We start from the raw sequence: 20802 nt of genomic DNA, 5'->3' as shown, positions 1-20802 counted from the left end.
GACTGACCAGGTGAATCCAAATGAAAGCTATGATCCATTATTGATGTTACCTGTTAAATTAACTTTAATTAGTATAAATGAAGTAGAGGAGACAAGTTAAAGATGGATTTTTATGCCTTGAGACAATTGAGACATGGATTGTGTATGTGTGCCATTCAGAGGGTGAAAGATAAAATATTTAAATGCCTTTGAACGAGGTATAGTAGTAGGTGCCAGGAGCACCGGTTTGAGGGACCTGGCACAAGATGGGGAGAAGTCTGTCCGTGATAAAACGCTGCTCTACTTTCTTGACATAACAATCAACTAAACAAGTCTTACAGGCCCTAGTTTTGTCACACCTGGATTACTGCCCAGTTATATGGTCAAGTGCCACAAAGAAGGACACATTACAGTGGCCCTGAACAGAGGAACACAGCTGGCCCTTAAATGTACACAGAGAGCTAACATCAACGACATGTCAATCTCTCCTGGCTCAAAGAAGAGAAGAGATTGACTGCATCACTACTGGTCTTTCTGAGAGGTATTGACATGTTGACAGCACCAAGCTGTCTGTTCAAACAACGAGCACACAGATCAGACACCCATACGTACCCCACAATACATGCCACCAGGGGTCTCTTCACAGTCCCCAAGTCTGAAATCTGTAAAAAGTAAAAGTAGGATAAAACACCTCACGGCATAACACGGACTATGAAGAGACACACACACACACACACACACACACAAACACAGTAATATTGTACATTGTACATTTTATATTGTAAATTTTTAATATTAGAGTAATAATGTCTAATGTGATGTATTGATGTGTTATGTTATTGTTTTAATTATGTTAATCCTAATGGGGATCCTAATAAATACTAAATCAAGACTTGATCTGAAAGCAGAGCTGCTCTGAAATAGAGAGAGACGTTTCAGCTTGAAGCCTTCTTCAGTGTGTAGGTACCCATCTTTTCAAACAACATTTGTAGGGAACACAAGTGAGCAACCGATGAGCAACAGGTACTTCTAATCAGGGTATACACTCATCTGCCAATCAGGGGTGGCTTCATTTGAACACTGGGTACATTTGAACACTGGGTACATTTGAACACTGGGTACATTTAAACACTGGGTACATTTAAACACTGGGTACATTTAAACACGGGGTACATTTAAACACTGGGTACATTTAAACACTGGGTACATTTAAACACTGGGTACATTTAAACACTGGGTACATTTAAACACTGGGTACATTTGAACACTGGGTACATTTGAACACTGGGTACATTTGAACACTTCCCAAACCTCCTCTGGGACTCTAATCCTCCTAACTGCTGAGGAAAGGCGTCTGTCCTGTGTCCTCTCTCTCTCTCCTGTCACGTCTAACCCCGTCTTGTACACCGGGCCTGACATAAAGTGACCTGGCACTCTGCTGGCCCCTGTGCTTTTCACTGTTTGTCAGCCACGTCACACACTACGGCCCAACGGATGGACAGCCAGACGGATACAGTCTGACATATTAAGAAGACTGTCCGTCCGTCCGTCTGTCTTTCATCTGCTGTTTGTTCTGGTTGTGTTTCAGAGTATTTTGTGCCCAATAGAAATTAATGGTAAATCATGTAGTGTGTAATTTTGGAGTCATTTTTATTGGGAATAAGAATAGAATATGTTTCTATACACTTCTACGTTAATGTACAGTATAACCCTAACCCTATAAATGGCAGACTGATTCCCAGATCAGACAGTTGGGGCCAAGAGGTCAATGTTACGTTTCCAATGGTGAATGAAGGAGTCAGGCGCAGAGAGCAGGGTAGTTTCGAGCAAGTGGATATATTTTAATATTCCAAAATAGAATATAAACGAGACGGCTACGCCACACAACAAAAGGGCGCGTCAACATCCAGTCCACAATAAACAAGGACAAAATCCACACGAATACAAACACCACAAAGAGAATAACAAGCCCGCACAAAAGCCAGCGGGCCTACTGCCCTTAAATAGCCTACCCACAAAACTAAACTCAAAACAGGTGCACCCAATCAGCCCAAACTAACAGAAACAAAAAGAAGAGAATCGATGGCAGCTAGTAGGCCGGTAACGACGACCGCCGAGCGCCGCCCAGGAAGAGGCACCATCTTCGGCGGGATTCGTGACAGTCAAACCTTCTTTCTAAGACATACTTAGGACTCTTTACCTGAACACATAACTCAGTAGACTCTTTACCTCGAGATTAAACCGGATTAACATCCTGATCTAGCTCAGATAATCCTAATATCAACTACTAACAAAGAAGCCACTGTTAATGGGTCTGCTCCTGTCAGATGTCACTTGGAATCAATGTGTGTGTGTGTGACCATGGGAGGGAGACAGAGCTCTACTGTACTGTTTCTCTGAGGATGTTGACTGTGTTTGTCTGTCTGTCTGTCCTCCAGGCGGGAGTTCATTGAGTTGATGAATAAGTATGGCTCCCACAGCAGTTTTAAAGGAAGCTCAGGGAGGGTCTCCCCTACACAGCTCTCTACAGGTGAGTTTCTGTTCCTAGGACCTTTTGCGTCCCAAATTGCATTCTATTCCCTATTTAGTGCACTACGTTTGACCAGGGCCCTATATAGGGTACAATTTGGAACTCACGACTTGACCTAGGACCTGGTTATCCTCCCTTCCCCTCCTCAACTGCATGTAGCTAACAATTACCTTCCTCATTTCCCTTTCACACCCCTCCTAATTCTCATCCATATTCCCTATCACACCCCTCCTAATTCTCATCCATATTCCCTATCACACCCCTCCTAATTCTCATCCATATTCCCTCACACCCCTCCTAATTCTTATCCATATTCCCTATCACACCCCTCCTAATTCTCATCCATATTCCCTATCACACCCTTCCTAATTCTCATCCATATTCCCTTTTACACCCCTCCTAATTCTCATCCATATTCCCTTTTACACCCCTCCTAATTCTCATCCATATTCCCTTTTACACCCCTCCTAATTCGCATCCATATTCCCTTTTACACCCCTCCTAATTCGCATCCATATTCCCTTTTACACCCCTCCTAATTCTCATCCATATTCCCTTTTACACCCCTCCTAATTCGCATCCATATTCCCTTTTACACCCCTCCTAATTCGCATCCATATTCCCTTTTACACCCCTCCTAATTCGCATCCATATTCCCTTTTACACCCCTCCTAATTCGCATCCATATTCCCTTTTACACCCCTCCTAATTCGCATCCATATTCCCTTTTACACCCCTCCTAATTCGCATCCATATTCCCTTTTACACCCCTCCTAATTCGCATCCATATTCCCTTTTACACCCCTCCTAATTCACATCCATATTCCCTTTTACACCCCTCCTAATTCGCATCCATAATCCCTTTTACACCCCTCCTAATTCGCATCCATATTCCCTTTTACACCCCTCCTAATTCTCATCTATATTCCCTTTTACACCCCTCCTAATTCGCATCCATAATCCCTTTTACACCCCTCCTAATTCGCATCATAATCCCTTTCACACCCCTCCTAATTTGCATCCATAATCCCTTTTACACCCCTTCTAATTCGCATCCATAATCCCCTTTACACCCCTCCTAATTCGCATCCATAATCCCTTTTACACCCCTTCTAATTCGCATCCATAATCCCTTTTACACCCCTCCTAATTCGCATCCATAATCCCTTTTACACCCCTCCTAATTCGCATCCATAATCCCTTTTACACCCCTCCTAATTCGCATCCATAATCCCTTTTACACCTCTCCTAATTCGCATCCATAATCCCTTTTACACCCCTTCTAATTCGCATCCATATTCCCTTTCACACCTCTTCTAATTCACATCCATATTCCCTTTCTCACATTCAAATTCAAGCTGCTTTATTGGCATGAAAAACATTGCGTCAATATTGCCAAAGCAACAATGTATACAATATACATTGTAATAAAATAATGTATAATAATAATATAAATTGCTAGTAAATAATAATAGAGGAAGGAACTCTCGACTCTCGACCCGCTCCACTACAGCCCCGTCGATGGGGCGTTGGTCCTCTTTTTCCTGTAGGTCACGATCAGCTCCTTTGTCTTGCTCACATTGTTGTCCTGGCACCACACTGCCAGGTCTATGACCTCCTCCTTATAGGCTGTCTCATAGTTGTCAGTGATCAGAACTACCACTGTTGTCGTCAGCAAATGTAATGATGGTGTTGGAATCGTGCTTGGCCACGCAGTTATGGGTGAACAGGGAGTACAGGAGGGAACTAAGCACGCACCACTGAAAGGCCCCCCGTGTTGAGGATCAGCCTGGCAGATGTTGTTGCCTACCCTTACCAGCTGGGGGCGGCCCGTCAGAAAGTCCAGGATCCAGTTGCAGAGGGAGGTGTTTACTCCCAGAGTCCTTATCTTAGTGATGAGTTGTGAAGGTACTATGGTGTTTGAACTTTGAGCTGTAGTCAATGAACATTATTCTCACATAGGTGTTCCTTTTGTCCAGGTGGGAAAGGGCAGTGTGGAGTGCAATTGAGATTGCGTCATCTATGCATCTGTTGGGGCAGTATGCGAATCGGAGTGGGTCTAGGGTTTCTGGGATAATGGTGTTGATGTGAGCCATGACCAGCCTTTCAATGCACTTCATGGCTACCGACGTGAGTGCCACAGGGCTGGAGTCTTTTAGGCAGGGTACCTTCGCTTTCTTGGGCACAGTGACTATGGTGGTCTGCTTGAAACATGTAGGTATTACAGACTCAATAAGGGAGAGGTTGAAAATGTCAGTGAAGACACTAGTTCTGAGTACACATCCTGGTAATCCGTCTGGCCCCGCAGCCTTATGAGTGTTGACCTGTTTAAAGGTCTTGTTGTCCTGTTTAAAATACATCATGCACCAGCTGTCATTGACAAATAGATACATACCCCCACCCCTTGTCTTACCAGACGTAGCTGTTCTGTCCTGCCGATGCACGGAAAACCCAGCCAACTGTATATTACACTTGTCGTCGTTCAGCCACGACTCGGTGAAACATAAGATATTCAAGTTTTTTATGTCCCATTGGTAGGATAGTCTCGAACGGAGAGCATCCAATGATTGCACATTGGCCAATAGAACGGATGGTTGAGGCGGGTGACACACTCTTCGACGAATTCTCACACAAGGCACCCAGACCTCCACCCCCTGTATTTCCGTCTTTTCTTCACGTGAATGACAGAGATTTGGGGCTGGTCTCTGAGAAGCAGTATATCCTTCGCGTCGGACTCATTAAAGAAATTTGTTTGTCCAGTTCGAGGTGAGTAATCGCTGTTCTGATGTCCAGAAGCTCTTTTCAGTCATAAGAGACAGTAGCAGCAACATTATGTACAAAATAAGTTACAAACAATGCCAATTATATATATTTTTTAAATAGCACAGCCCGTAAACCGTCAGCCATCCCCTCCGGCGTCATTAACACTAATACTACAACGATCCCTACTACTACCATTACCACTAGAAGCATTTCTACCTCTAATATCTCTACCTACTAAAACTATAATTCAGTTATAACTGTCATCCTCATCATTACATCAGTACTGCAACTACCATAATCATTACTTCTACTACCACCATCACCACCATCATTAAACGACTACTGTTACCATCATCCCTACTACCCATACCACTATTATTTGGAATAATAATCAATAATACTAATATTAATAGTAATAACAATAATACTAATAATAAGTACGTTACTGCTTATTATTATTCAGTGTCAGGCTATGGCAGGCAAATACATATTTGCCTACAAGAGAAGCCATTGCTCCTTCACCCATAAGTATTTTTTTGTTTTTCCTCTGGGTTTAATAAGTTAAAACTTGGAATAAGCCCTTGCTTGGAAGTGTACTTCGCCAGACTGCCAAGAACCTTGCCCTCATCCAGGCCAAGGTGACGAGATACAATAGTGATGACACCATGTAGTAATTTCTGCAAACAATTCATCTATTGATGAGTAATATTTCTCACAGGTAAGGAGATAGAGATTCACTATATCGACCTCGCCTGTCGTGAAGCGACCACCTACACGCTCCTATTTGGGTAGCCATGTCTTTATGTCTGCCAGTTTCTTTTGCTAATCCTTGGTCACTCAGCCTGTACTTGGTAAGGATATGTCTCTGCTTCGTATCACTGACAGAGTAGAGATAATCAGCCAATTCATATTCTTTTGTTTAGTTTTTTCCAATGTTGTAAATAAGAGTTCTTTGATTGGGTCACAATTTTATTTATTTGAATAATTTATTTTGAAGCAGTGCTGGTGTCAGCTTGGTTGGTTGGGTCCAACAGCAGCTGACTGAGAGGGCTTGTTTCTGGACTCAGCTCTTGGGTTTGAAGTGCTTTTAAAATGGAGAATTGAATTTAGGTGTAGCCACAATTTGGGTTGCACATTTTGGGGTATATTCAGAGGTGGAAACTTTCCGTGGGAATTAACAGGAATATGTGGGAATTAATGGGAATAAATGCAAATTAATATTAATAGCACTTAAATGTATATGTTTTATTGCATAGGATATATTTACCATATCATATGGACACAGAAACATAATAATTTTACCTTATCATAAGTAGACATAATTGCAAATTATTAAATCCTTCCAATAGAAATAAAAAGCGATTTAGTTACGAATTGAACTTTAATTAAATGAGTTGACTCATCACATGGGATGATTTCACTGAACAACAAAAGAAAGGGAATATTGAATGATCCCCAAAGATCCATCGTGTCTCCCAAAAACATTTTCAACGTGCATCTGTAAAATGATAGTCAAGAAACTAAGGCTTTGGTTGTCTTCCTCTCAGGCTTCCATGTCTTCTCTCTGGACCTTCTCAATGTCCACCTCTTGAACGTCAGACTCCGAGGCCTCATCTTCACTGTCACGTTCCAACCTTGTTGAGGATGGCTCGTTGTCAGGTTCAAAAAGCCTAAAATTTGCCCAGATGGCCACCAATTTTTCAACCCTGTGCTTTGGTTTGTGTGTTCCCAAACAAGGACCAGTTGCGCTCTGAAGCGGCTGATGTTGGTGGGATTTGGAGGATGATGGAGGCAACAGTGGAAAGAGCCTCAGATCCATAAAGTCCCTTCCACCAGGTGGCTGATGAGATATGTTGGCACGACTGCCATATTGCATCTCCATCCCAAAGCCCTTGATTGGAAGTGTACTTCACCAGACTGCCAAGAGCCTTGCCCTCATCCAGGCCAAGGTGACGAGACACAGTAGTGATGACACCATAGGCCTTGTTGATCTCTGCACCAGACAGGATGCTCTTGCAAGCATACTTTGGGTCCTACATGTACGCTGAGGCGTGTATGGGCTTCAGGTAGACATCTTCACGCTTATTGATGTATTTCAGAACTGCGGTTTCCTCTGTTTGGAGCAGCAGTGAAGTGGGCAGGGCAGTATGGATTTCTTATCTTACATATGCAAACAGAGTCTGAACATCAGACAGGATGGCATTGTCTCCCTCAATCCGTGCAATGGCTACTGCTATAGGTTTCAGGAGTTTCAAGCTGATTACCACTCTCTCCCAAAATACATCATCCAGGAGGATCCTCTTGATGGGCCTGTCCATATCGGCAGACTGTGATATGGCCATTTCTTGGAGAGACTCCTTCCCCTCCAGGAGACTCAAACATGATGACAACACCACCCCAACGGGTGTTGCCGGGCAGCTTCAATGTGGTGCTCTTATTCTTCTCACTTTGCTTGGTGAGGTAGATTGCTGCTATAACTTGATGACCCTTCACATACCTAACCATTTCCTTGGCTCTCTTGTAGAGTGTATCCATTGTTTTCAGTGTCATGATGTCCTTGAGGAGCAGATTCAATGCATGAGCAGCACAGCCAATGGGTGTGATGTGAGGGTAGGACTCCTCCACTTTAGACCAAGCAGCCTTTATGTTCGCAGCATTGTCTGTCACCAGTGCAAATACCTTCTGTGGTCCAAGGTCATTGACTGCCTTCAGCTCATCTGCAATGTAGAGACTGGTGTGTCTGTTGTCCCTTGTGGCTGTGCTCTTGTAGAATACTGGTTGAGGGGTGGAGATGTAGTTAATTATTCCTTGCCCACGAACGTTCGACCACCCATCAGAGATGATTGTAATACAGTCTGCTTTCTCCATGATTTGCTTGACCTTCACTTGAACTCTGTTGAACTCTGCATCCAGCAAATGAGTAGATAAAGCATGTCTGGTTGGAGGGGTGTATGCTGGGCGAAGAAGATTCAGAAATCTCTTCCAATACACATTGCCTTTGAGCATCAGAGGTGAACCAGTTGCACACACAGCTTGAGCACGACATTCACCAGCATTTCTCGGACTACGTTCCTCCATCGAGTCAAAAAAACTTCTGATTCCAGGAGGACCATGAGCTGTTGCTATCAATAAGGTGTCTGATTCATCATTTTCACCTTGAATAGAAGTAGAGGGACTTTTGTCAGAGTTTGCTTGTTGTGAGCGCTGAGGGAACTTTATGATTCTGGCCAGATGATTCTGCATCTTTGTTGCATTCTTCACATATGACTTGGCACAGTATTTGCAAATGTGCACAGATTTTCCTTCTACATTAGCCGCAGTGAAATATCTCCTGTAAAGATTAGGGACAAAATGAGTAAAAAAAATAACAAATACAATTCCATGTACAGATAAATAGTTAAGCAATGAGATTAAAACCCACATGGTAGCAAAAACTAACTAGCAGAAATTGTTAACAAGTTAGAAATGATTTAAACACACTTTGCTGTAGGCTACTATTTACTAGGTAACAAAAAATAATGTATGTCTTATAAAATATATTCACCCCACCAGGTATTGTCGTTCTGCCCCTGTACAAGGCAGTTCAGGGGCAGTGTTCCTAGGCCGTCATTGAAAATAAGAATTTTATCTTAACTGACTTGCCTAGTTAAATAAATGTAAAATAAAACCAGAAAGCATGTAGTCCTTGGCTCAGACAGTGTAGTAGTGTGGGCTCAATAGCATCTCATGTAGTGTGCCAGTTCTTCAAAGTGCACTGCACATGCACTGTGCAGGCAGAGGGTTGCAGTTCCATTGAATTGAGGATAGTTCAACCAAAATATGCCACAAGACCTAGAATTGCCTTATGTGTATCCCACAAAAAATGTTCACTTTTTTTGATGAATTTAAGCAAAATTCCCCAAATTCCCAGGCTTACCTACCCATGTAAAATTTCCGGAAAGTTGCCAACCCTTTGCAACCCTAGGCACAATTTTAATGATATTTTTTTGTGTTTTCATTACCGCGGGAAAGCCCTAATTCTGCCCTACATGCATTAGTTGGTGTGTTTCTTTGGACTTTTACAACATAATTCTGCATGTAGGGCTTCAATTGGATGTCCAGTTTGAAGAGTGGCCCCCAAACCTCACTTCCGTAAATAACTATTGGTGGGATTACGCTGTCAAATATTTGGGTCCAAATTCTAATTGGGGTGTTGATTTTAGAATAATAATTCTCTCTTTCTCTCCAGGAGGCAAGACAGACTCCTCCTCCTCCTCCTCCAGATCTACCAGTCCCACCAGCCAGCTCCTCAGTCCTAAAGAGGGGGTCACAGGACCTCCCTATACCACTGGGCCCCCCTATACGTCAAACCCCAACACAGCCCCTACACAGCCCGTCTTCAAGTAAGTGACATTCTGAAATTGACAGTTGAAATTGACAGTTGAAGGACTGTCTATATGTATGTATGTATGTATGTATATGTATGTATGTATGTATGTATGTATGTATGTATGTATGTATGTATGTATATGTATATATATATATATATATATATATATATATATATATATATATATATATATATATGTATGTATATGTATGTATGTATATATATATGTATATGTACCTTCAAACTCAGTGCCTCTTTCCTTGACATCATGGAAAAATCAAAAGAAATCAGCAAAGACCTAAAAAAAACCTTGTAGACCTCCACAAGTCTGGTTCATCCAGGGGAGCAATTTCCAAGTGGCTGAAGGTACCACGTTCATCTGTACTAACAATAGTACGCAAGTATAAACACCATGGGACCACGCAGCTGTCATACCGCTCAGGAAGGAGTCTCCTAGAGATGAACGTATTTTGGTGCGAAAAGTGCAAATCAATCCCAGAACAACAGCAAAGGTCCTTGTGAAGATGCTGGAGGAAACAGGTACAAAAGTATCTATATCCACTGTAAAACGAGTCCTATATCGACATAAACTGAAAGGCTGCTCAGCAAGGAAGAAGCCACTGCTCCAAAACCGCCATAAAACAGCCAGACTACGGTTTGTATCTGCACATGGGGACAAAGATCGTACTTTTGGGAGAAATGTCCTCTGGTCTGATGAAACAAAAATAAAACTTTTTGGCAGCCATAATGACCATCGTTATGTTTGGAGGAAAAAGGGGGATGCTTGCAAGCCGAAGAACACCATCCCAACTGTGAAGGACAGGGGTGGCAGTATCATGTTTTGGGGTTGGTGGGTGGGGGGTGGCAGGACATAATGCAAATTTTTCGGGTAGCTATTTGACTACCTGTTCAGGAGTCTTATGTCTTGGGGGTAAAATCTGTTGAGAAGCCTTTTGGTCCTAGACTTGGCGCTCCAGTACCGCTAGCCATGCGGTTGCAGAGAGAACAGTCTATGACTGGGGTGGCTGGAGTGTTCGACAACTTTTAGGGCCTTCCTCTGACACCGCCTGGTATAGAGATCCTGGATGGCAGGCAGCTTAGCCCCAGTGATGTACTGGGCTGTAGGCACTACCCTCTGTTGTGCCTTTGGGTCGGAGGCCGAGCAGTTGCCGTACCAGGCAGTGATGCAACCAGTCAGGATGCTGTAGAACCTTTTGAGGATCTGAGGACCCATGGCAATTTTTTTCAGTCTTCTGAGGGGGAATAGGTTTTGTGGTGCCCTCTTCACGACTGTCTTGGTGTGTTTGGACCGTGTTAGTTTGTTGGTGATGTGGACACCAAGGATATTGAAGCTCTCAACCTGCTCCACTACAGCCCCGTCAATAAGATTAGGGGCGTGCTCGGTCCTCCTTTTCCTGTAGTCCACAATCATCTCCTTTGTCTAGGTTGTTATTCTGGCACCACCTGACCAGGTCTCTGATCTCCTCCCTATAGGCTGTCTCATCGTTGTCGGTGATCAGGCCTACCCCATTGATGTACTGGGCCGTACATACTTCTAAATAATTCTAAATTCCCAGTCAGTACTGGCCCAATCAAGAGATCCCAGCAGAGGGAGCTGGGGGGGGACACACATCACAATCAAATAAATAAACTGTATGTAGACACACAATACAACTACATTATGTCATTATGATGTCATTACCTGTCATTATGTCATTACCTGTCATTAAGATCACAATGGCTTATAGTAAAGACACAGATATAAATACTTTTCTTCATTTCAGCAGTTATCATACACCATTATTAAAAAATAGTTCACCATATAGCCAACTCCTTTAGCATTAGGCGCATTTGTTTTGACTCACCTACTCATTCTAGGGTTTTTCTATATTTTTATTTTCTGCATTGTAGAATAATAGTGAAGACACTATGAAATAACACATGGAATTATAGTAAATATAGTAGTAAATAGTAAATGTAGTAGTAAATATATAGTAAATATATTTTAGATTCTTCGAAGTAGCCAGCCATTGTGTAATGGGCTTCTTCCATCTCTTCATCCGAAGAGGAGTAGCAAGGATTGGACCAAAGTGCAGCGCGGCTAGTGTTCAACATGTTTAATAAAATAACAAGTGAAACACTACAAACAACATACAAAATAACAAAATGTGCAGAAACCGAGACAGACCTATCTGGTGCAGACAATCACAGAGACAGGAAACAAACACCCACAAAATCCCAACACAAAACAAGCCTCCTATATATGAGTCTCAATCAGAGACAACGACTACCATCTGTCTCTGATTGAGAACCCACACTAGGCTGACATAGAAACAGACAAACTAGACACACAACATAGAATTCCCACCCAGCTCACGTCCTGACCAACTAAACACATACAAAACAACAGAAAACAGGTCAGGAACGTGACAGAACCCCCCCCCTCAAGGTGCGCACCCCTAAAACTCAAGGGGAGGGTCTGGGTGGGCATCTGTCCGCGGTGGCGGCTCCGGCGGTGGACGAGGGCACCACTCCACCATTGTCTTTGTCCACCTCCTTAGCGTCCCTTGAGTGGCGACCCTCGCCCCCGACCATGGTCCAGGAACCTTCACCAACTCCCCTCTACAATAGAGGAGACAACTCAGGACAGAGAGGTAGTTCAGGACAAAGAGGTAGCTCAGGACAGAGAGGTAGCTCAGGACAGAGGGACAACTCCAGACTAGTGGCAGCTCATGACTGGAGGGCAGCTCATGACTGGAGGGCAGCTCATGACTGGAGGGCAGCTCATGACTGGAGGGCAGCTCATGACTGGAGGGCAGCTCATGACTGTAGGGCAGCTCTGGCAGCTCCTGACTGGCTGCCGTCTCTGGCAGCTCCTGACTGGCTGGCGTCTCTGGTAGCTTCTGACTGGCTGGCGTCTCTGGCAGCTCCTGACTGGCTGGCGTCTCTGGCAGCTCCTGACTGGCTGGCGTCTCTGGCAGCTCCTGACTGGCTGGCGTCTCTGGCAGCTCCTGACTGGCTGGCGTCTCTGGCAGCTCCTGACTGGCTGGCGTCTCTGGCAGCTCCTGACTGGCTGGCGTCTCTGGCAGCTCCTGACTGGCTGGCGTCTCTGGCAGCTCCTGACTGGCTGGCGTCTCTGGCAGCTCCTGACTGGCTGGCGTCTCTGGCAGCTCCTGACTGGCTGGCGTCTCTGGCAGCTCCTGACTGGCTGGCAGCTCCTGACTGGCTGGCGTCTCTGGCGGCTCCTGACTGACGGATGGCTCTAGCGGCTCCTGACTGACGGACGGCTCTAATGGCTCGGGACAGACGGGCGGCTCTAATGGCTCGTGGCAGACGGATGACTCAGACGGCGCTGGGCAGACGGACGGCTCAGACGGCGCTGGGCAGACGGACGGCTCAGACGGCGCTGGGCAGACGGACGGCTCAGACGGCGCTGGGCAGACGGACGGCTCAGACGGCGCTGGGCAGACGGACGGCTCAGACGGCGCTGGGCAGACGGACGGCTCAGACGGCGCTGGGCAGACGGACGGCTCAGACGGCGCTGGGCAGACGGACGGCTCAGACGGCGCTGGGCAGACGGACGGCTCAGACGGCGCTGGGCAGACGGACGGCTCAGACGGCGCTGGGCAGACGGACGGCTCAGACGGCGCTGGGCAGACGGACGGCTCAGACGGCGCTGGGCAGACGGACGGCTCAGACGGCGCTGGGCAGACGGACGGCTCAGACGGCGCTGGGCAGACGGACGGCTCAGACGGCGCTGGGCAGACGGACGGCTCAGACGGCGCTGGGCAGACGGACGGCTCAGACGGCGCTGGGCAGACGGACGGTTCAGGCACCGCTGGGCAGACGGCAGACTCTGGCCGGCTGAGACGCACTATAGGCCTGATGCGTGGTGCCGGAACTGGAGGTACCGGGCTGAGGGCACGCACCTCAGGGCGAGTGCGGGGAGGAGGAACAGGGCTCTGGCGATGCACTGGAAGCCTGGTGCGTGGTGTAGGCACTGGTGGTACTGGGCTGGGGCGGGAAGGTGGCGCCGGATATACCGGACCGTGAAGGAGGACACGCGCTCTTGAGCACCGAGCCTCTCCAACCTTAACAGGTTGAATGGTCCCCGTAGCCCTGCCAGTGCGGCGAGGTGGAACAGCCCACACTGGGCTTTGCAGGCGAACCGGGGACACCACCTGTAAGGCTGGTGCCATGTACACCGGCCCGAGGAGACGTACTGGAGGCCAGATACGTTGGGCCGGCTTCATGACATCCGGCTCGATGCCCAACCTAGCCCTCCCAGTGCGGCAAGGTGGAATAGCCCGCACTGGGCTAAGCACGCGTACTGGGGACACCGTGCGCTTTACCGCATAACACGGTGTCTGACCAGTACGACGCCTCTCACTCCACGGTATTCCCGGGGAGTTGGCTCAGGTATCCAACCCGGCTTCGCCACACTCCCCTTTAGCCACCCCCCAAGAAATTTTGGGGTGAGCCTCTCGGGCTTCCAGCCTCTCTTACGTGCTGCCTCCTCAATCCAGCGCTCCTGGGCTGTGGCTGCCTCCTTCTCCTCCCAAGAGTGGCGATTCTCTCCCACCTTTGCCCAGGGTCCTTTTCCGTTTATGATTTCCTCCCATGACCATTCCTCCTGGTACCGCTGCTGCTGTTGCTGCTGCCCGTTGCCACGCTGCTTGGTCCAGGTTTGGTGGGTGTTTCTGTAACGGGCCTCCTCCTTCATCTCTTCATCCGAAGAGGAGTAGCAAGGATTGGACCAAAGTGCAGCGCGGCTAGTGTTCAACATGTTTAATAAAATAACAAGTGAAACACTACAAACAACATACAAAATAACAAAATGTGCAGAAACCGAGACAGACCTATCTGGTGCAGACAATCACAGAGACAGGAAACAAACACCCACCAAATCCCAACACAAAACAAGCCTCCTATATATGAGTCTCAATCAGAGACAACGACTACCATCTGTCTCTGATTGAGAACCCACACTAGGCTGACATAGAAACAGACAAACTAGACACACAACATAGAATTCTCACCCAGCTCACGTCCTGACCAACTAAACACATACAAAACAACAGAAAACAGGTCAGGAACGTGACACATTGCCTTAATGACAGCTTTGCACACTCTTGGAATTCTCTCAACCAGCTTCATGAGGTATTCCCCTGTAATTAATTTCAATTAACAGGTGTGCCTTGTTAAAAGTGAATTTGTGGAATTTCTTTCATTAACGCGTTTGAGCCAATCAGTTGTGTTGTGACAAAGTAGGACTGGTATACAGAAGATAGCCCTATTTGGTAGAAGACCAAGTCCATATTATGCCAAGAACAGCTCAAATAAGCAAAGAGAAACGACAGTCTATCATTACTTTAAGACATGAAGGTCAGTCAATACAGAACATTTCAAGAACATTGAAAGTTGCTTCAAGTGTAGTCGCAAAAACCATCAAGCGTTATGATAAAACTGGCTCTCATGAGGACCGCCACAGGAAAGGAAGACCCAGAGTTTCCTCTGCTGCAGAGGCTACATTTATTAGAGTTAACTGCACCTCAGATTGCAGCCCAAATAAATGCTCCACGGAGTTCAAGTAACAGACACATCTCAACATCAGCTGTTCATAGGAGACAGAGTGAATCAGGCCTTCATGGCCGCATTGCTGCAACAAAGAAACTACTACTAAAGGACACCAATAAGAAGAAGAGACTTGCTTGGGCCAGGAAATACTAGAAATTGACATTATACCGGTGGAAATCTGTCCTTTGGTCTGACGAGACCAAATTTGAGATTTTTGGTTCCAACCGCCATACGGCCGTACAGTAGAAGAATGGATGATTTCCGCATGTTTGGTTCCCACCATGAAGCATGGAGGAGGAGGTTTGATGATGTGGGGGTGCTTTGCTGATGACACTGTCAGTGATTTATTTAGAATTCATCAGATGACCTGGCCTCCACAATCACCCAACCTCAACCCAATTGAGATGGTTTGGGATGAGTTAGACCACAGAGTGAAGGAAAAGCAGCCAACAAGTGCTCAGCATATGTGGGAACTCCTTCAAGACTGTTGGAAAAGCATTCCAGGGGAAGCTGTTTGAGAGAATGCCAAGAGTGTGCAAAGCTGTCAACAAGGCAAAGGGTGGCCACTTTGTAGTAACCACATATTACACAGTGACCCCAGGTTTGGTAAAGCATTTGAATCCCCCCGAGGTGGATAAGAGAGTTTTCCTATGAGACCCTTAAATTTACGGGATTGTTTAGTAAGGTCAGATTTGCCTCAGAAAAAAGCATTGTTTTTCATGACTATCATTCCTGAAGGCAATATCCCTGCTATGATCAGAGGGAACTCTCTTATTTACTCCATTCAGGTAAAGGTTCCAGGTGGAATAACATGTAACACAAGATGTGTTGTATATCCTTATGTGTCCCTGTAACCTTTGTTATGTGGGTCAGACCAAACGTGAACTTAAGACGAGGATATGTGAGCGTAAGAGCTCCATTACATTTACATTACATTTAAGTCATTTAGCAGACGCTCTTATCCAGAGCGACTTACAAGTACATACATCCATACTTTTTTTTTGTACTGGCCCCCCGTGGGAATCGAACCCACAACCCTGGCGTTGCAAGCGCCATGCTCTACCAACTGAGCCACACGGGGCTACACGGGGCCATTGGCAACCACAATGAAAAATCACCTGTTGCCAGGCCTTTCAAAAGCCATAGTCATGAACTAAGTACCTTACGTTGTATAGGCATTGATTTGGTGAAGGCGCCACGTAGGGGAGGAGATGGGGATAAATTACTTCTCCAAAGACAGACATATTGGATAGACGGTTGGGAACTTTTGCCCCAGCAGGCCTTAATGAGGAATGTTATTTTTCTTGTTCTTTGTAGTGTTATCAATAGGCCAAACACTTTGGTAATGACATCACAATGTAATTGTATTGATTGTCTGTGTATCTTTATTAGATTGTCATGTTTCCCCCACAGCCCTCTCTGCTGGGATCTCTTGATTGGGCCAATACTGACTGGACATTTTTGAATTATGTCCACCTGTGAGGTTGTTGTGACATTGATTGTCTTTGCCTTGAATGCTGAAGGGCTCAATTTAAGTTTATTTACCTCAGTGCTGTCCTATTTCTGTTATGTTATTTAGTCATGACCACACTTAGTCTGAACTATTGTCTCTCATCTCTGCCACCTCCCGACAGTGTCTTTCTGATTGTTTTTCTCTCGGTCTCTGTCTCAATTTAAGGGCTTTATTGGCATGGGAAAAATATGTGAACATTGCCAAAGCAAGTGAATAATAAACAAAAGTGAAATTAATAATAAAAATTAACAGGAAACATTACACTCACAGAAGTTCCAAAAAGACATTTCAAATGTCATATTATGTGCAAATAGTTAAAGTACAAAAGGGATAATAAATAAACATAAATATGTGTTGTATTTACTTTGATGTTTGTTCTTCACTGGTTGACCTTTTCTTGTGGCAACAGGTCACAAATCTTGCTGCTGTGATGACACACTAGTACACACTAGTATTTAGTACACACTAGACACACTAGTATTTCACCTAGTAGATATGGGAGTTTATCAAAATTGGGTTTGTTTCATTTGAGGGAAATGTGTCTCTAATATGCTCATATATTTGGCAGGAGGTTAGGAAGGGCAGCTCAGTTTCCACCTCATTGTGTCTCTCTCTCTATCTCCCTAGTGACATCATTCAGTTGATATGCATCTCAAAAGGAACAGGCCTGGGCCTCATCATCAAGGGGGGAGCTAACCGAGCCGAGGGACCAATGGTGTTGATTCAGGAAATAGTGCCTGGAGGAGACTGCCAGAGGGTGACTTGTCACTATGTTCCCCTTCTGATACTGGGGGAATCAGGGGTTACACAGGGGTTTTCTGTGAAAACATAATAAAGTGTGAGATGTTAAGGCAGAAAATAACTATAACTATGTTTAACATTTTTTAGAATTTTTTTGAAACAAGTAATTTTTTTCATTTCACTTCACCAATTTGGACTTTTTTGTGTATGTCCATTACATGAAATCCAAATAAAAATCAATTTAAATGACAGGTTGTAATGCAACACAATGGGAAAATGCCAAGGGGGATGAATACTTTTGCAAGACACTGTATTCTCTACCTGTATTTAACTAATACAATAACTATAGCCTAATGACCTAAAGATATTCTCTGTATTTTAATGACCTAAAGATATTCTCTACCTGTATTTAACTGATATTGACCATATTGTTATCATATTACAATGAAACCATGACCCTTGACCCTTGATCTAGTTTGTGTTTTATATGACAGGACGGTAGACTACAGCCAGGAGACCAGCTGGTGTCGATTAATAAGGAGTCGTTAATCGGAGTGACTTATGAGGAGGCTAGAAGTATCCTGACACGCACCAAACTCAGGTGGGGCGCACCTTTATGACTTCACTTGAATATGTATTGACAGGATAAACCTCCTGAGGTCCACCATCTTGTTTTCAAGGTTCCTGTATAAACAGACAATAGTAGAAGAGTAAACACATCCATCTCTACTGTAATGTGTCCAGAACAATCTCTGAAGGAATCGTGTGAACTATAACGTAGACTGCGTTCAAATGGCAGCCTATTCAATAGTGCACTACCTTTGACTTGATCTCTATGGGCCCATGTCAAAAATAGTGCACTATATAGGGAATAGGGTGCCGTTTGAGATGCAATCTATTGACTATATTCAAAGTAGTCCAATCCATTCTCAATTCTCCCTTCTGTCTGTCCTTCTCCAGACCAGACCCTACGGTGGAGATAGCGTTTATGAGACACAGAACTTCCACCAGTTCTGCTTCCTCCAGCAGTGGCCCCCAGAGTCCTTTGACCGCACAGGGCGCAGCCAGTGGAGCCTCCTCAGTGCCCCCCACCAGGAGAGGGACCCTGGCTGTGCTGGGGGCCCTGCCTCCCCCTCGGTCACTGCTCCAGCACAGGAGAACCACGCTCCCTGCAGCCCTCCCTGGAGCTCCCCTGGTGGTGCCCAAGATCACCTCCACCCTCAACCCCACCAGCGAGACCCTGCCTTCTGTCAACCTCAGCCAGGTTTGGGACTTTAACGCAGGAACAAATGCACACACACACATATACACCCCCACAGGGTTTTCTGTGAATATGGTTATTCCTCCTTATGGTATTAATAGTTGGTGTGGTTGTGGGATGTGGTGTTGTGTGTAATGTTCCCTCTAAGCTGCACGCGTACGCCACAGCAAGAAGTAGGAGATTGAACTTCACTCAACTTTATAGAGCAGTGGTCACCAACCGGTCGATCACGATTGACTTGTCGATCTCCAAGGCTTTCCTAGTCGATCACCAAACATTTCAGTAAAAAAAAACAATGATAAAGCCTTGTGTTTCTATTTTTATTTGTCTCGGGCTGTTGGCAGTAGGTGCACCCAATTCAGTTGCCGTGCGCCGGGTAGGCCAACTGTTGCCATTTTGAACTATTTAATTTGTCTAAAGGTACAAATTTTGTTGTACAAAAAAAGTGCACTATAGACCTACCGCTGGCCAATCGGATGACTCAGATCACTGTCTGCAGTAACGTAGCAGGCATAAACGATAGCTACAGAGTTGATACTGTGAGATTTCAAAACATTTAAAACTATGACTAGAGAGAGACTGTCAACAAATACAGCAAAGAGCTGCTGTTTTTATGAGTGAGTTCATGTTTAAGTTCTTCCTCACTGTCGACACTTTGTATTCAACACTTTCATCACCCATAAAGTGCACGTTCTTCCTATTTCCGCTCAGCGCTACAACAAGCACTGCAGCAGTAATGAATGAGGAGCAAAGGATCTATAGGCTCGCGTCATTGTTGTTGTTGTTGTCGTTGTTGTTAGCAGCTTGGGTCTTTTTTAATATCAAGGAATATTTCACTTTCTCTGATCATAGGAGAAACAACATGAATTTGTGCTTGAGGCAGAAATAATGCGGTGCGACTCGAGTTTCGCTGTCAGCTGGAAGACGGTGTCCCTTTTTGATCAGCGGAGGAAAGGGAGAGTGGAGGGATGTTGAGAAATTGAGCCTCAGTCTGCTGCTCTCTCCCTCCACTGAGACTGACCATCACATGCAGGCACCATCAGCCCAGTAAAATAAAAAGCAAATTATTTAAATGTATGCTCACTCAGCTATGCCTCACAATACAACAACGGTTCTATTACCAGTGTGATCATATAGCCTACCTCAAATGTAGAAATACAATTGTAAAAAAATGGCCCGAACAACAATGCATTGGCAGGGCAATTCAAGCAAAACCAATATGCGGTGATAATGTGTTGGGCCTATAGCTTACAGCACAAACCTCAATGCTACAGTAATGTTTTTAATAGGTTACTGTTGTAAACTCAGCAAAAAAATAAACATCCCTGTTTCAGGACCCTGTCTTTCAAAGATAATTAGTAAAAATCCAAATAACTTCACAGATCTTCATTGTTAAGGGTTGGAAGCAATGCTTCTTCCATGAACCATAAACAATGAATGAACATGCACCTGTGGAACAGTCGTTAAGACACTAACAGCTTACAGACGGTAGGCAATTAAGGTCACAGTTATGAAAACTTAGGACACTAAAGAGGCCTTTCTACTGACTCTGAAAAACACCAAATGAAAGATGCCCAGGGTCTCTGCTCATCTGCGTGAATGTGCCTTAGGCATGCTGCAAGGAGGCATCAGGACTGCAGATGTGGCCAGGGCAATAAATTGCAATGTCCGTACTGTGAGAAGCCTAAGACAGCACTACAGGGAGACAGGATGGACAGCTGATCATCCTCGCAGTGGCAGACCACGTGTAACAACACCTGCACAGGATCGGTACATCCGAACATCACACCTGCGGGACAGGTACAGGATGGCAACAACAACTGCCCGAGTTACACCAGGAACGCACAATCCCTCCATCAGTGCTCCGACTATCCGCAATAGGAGGAGATGCACCGCAGTACTTAATGCAGCTGGTGGCCACACCAGATACTGACTGTTACTTTTGATTTTGATCCCCCCCTTTGTTCAGGGACACATTATTCCATTTCTGTTAGTCACATGTCTGTGGAACTTGTTCAGTTTGTCTGTTGTTGAATCTTGTTATGTTCATACAAATATTTACACGTTAG

At 45.1% G+C, this 20802-nt stretch overlaps 1 protein-coding gene across 1 annotated transcript in view; it reads left to right on the top strand.

The window, feature by feature from the left end:
- LOC129828645 (syntaxin-binding protein 4-like) overlaps nt 1–20802 on the top strand; it is a 122646-nt gene that overhangs the window by 15970 nt on the left and 85874 nt on the right. The window contains exons 6-10 of the mRNA XM_055889741.1: nt 2418–2509; nt 9501–9654; nt 17359–17488; nt 17967–18073; nt 18433–18736. Of these exons, the coding sequence (XP_055745716.1) occupies nt 2418–2509; nt 9501–9654; nt 17359–17488; nt 17967–18073; nt 18433–18736 (787 nt within the window). The remainder of the gene's footprint in view (nt 1–2417; nt 2510–9500; nt 9655–17358; nt 17489–17966; nt 18074–18432; nt 18737–20802) is intronic.

Source organism: Salvelinus fontinalis, chromosome 30, assembly GCF_029448725.1.
Source record: "Salvelinus fontinalis isolate EN_2023a chromosome 30, ASM2944872v1, whole genome shotgun sequence".
In the NCBI taxonomy this organism is placed as follows: domain Eukaryota; kingdom Metazoa; phylum Chordata; class Actinopteri; order Salmoniformes; family Salmonidae; genus Salvelinus; species Salvelinus fontinalis.
Note: the sequence above shows the minus strand (reverse complement) of the source record. Positions and strands in the feature narration are given on the sequence as shown.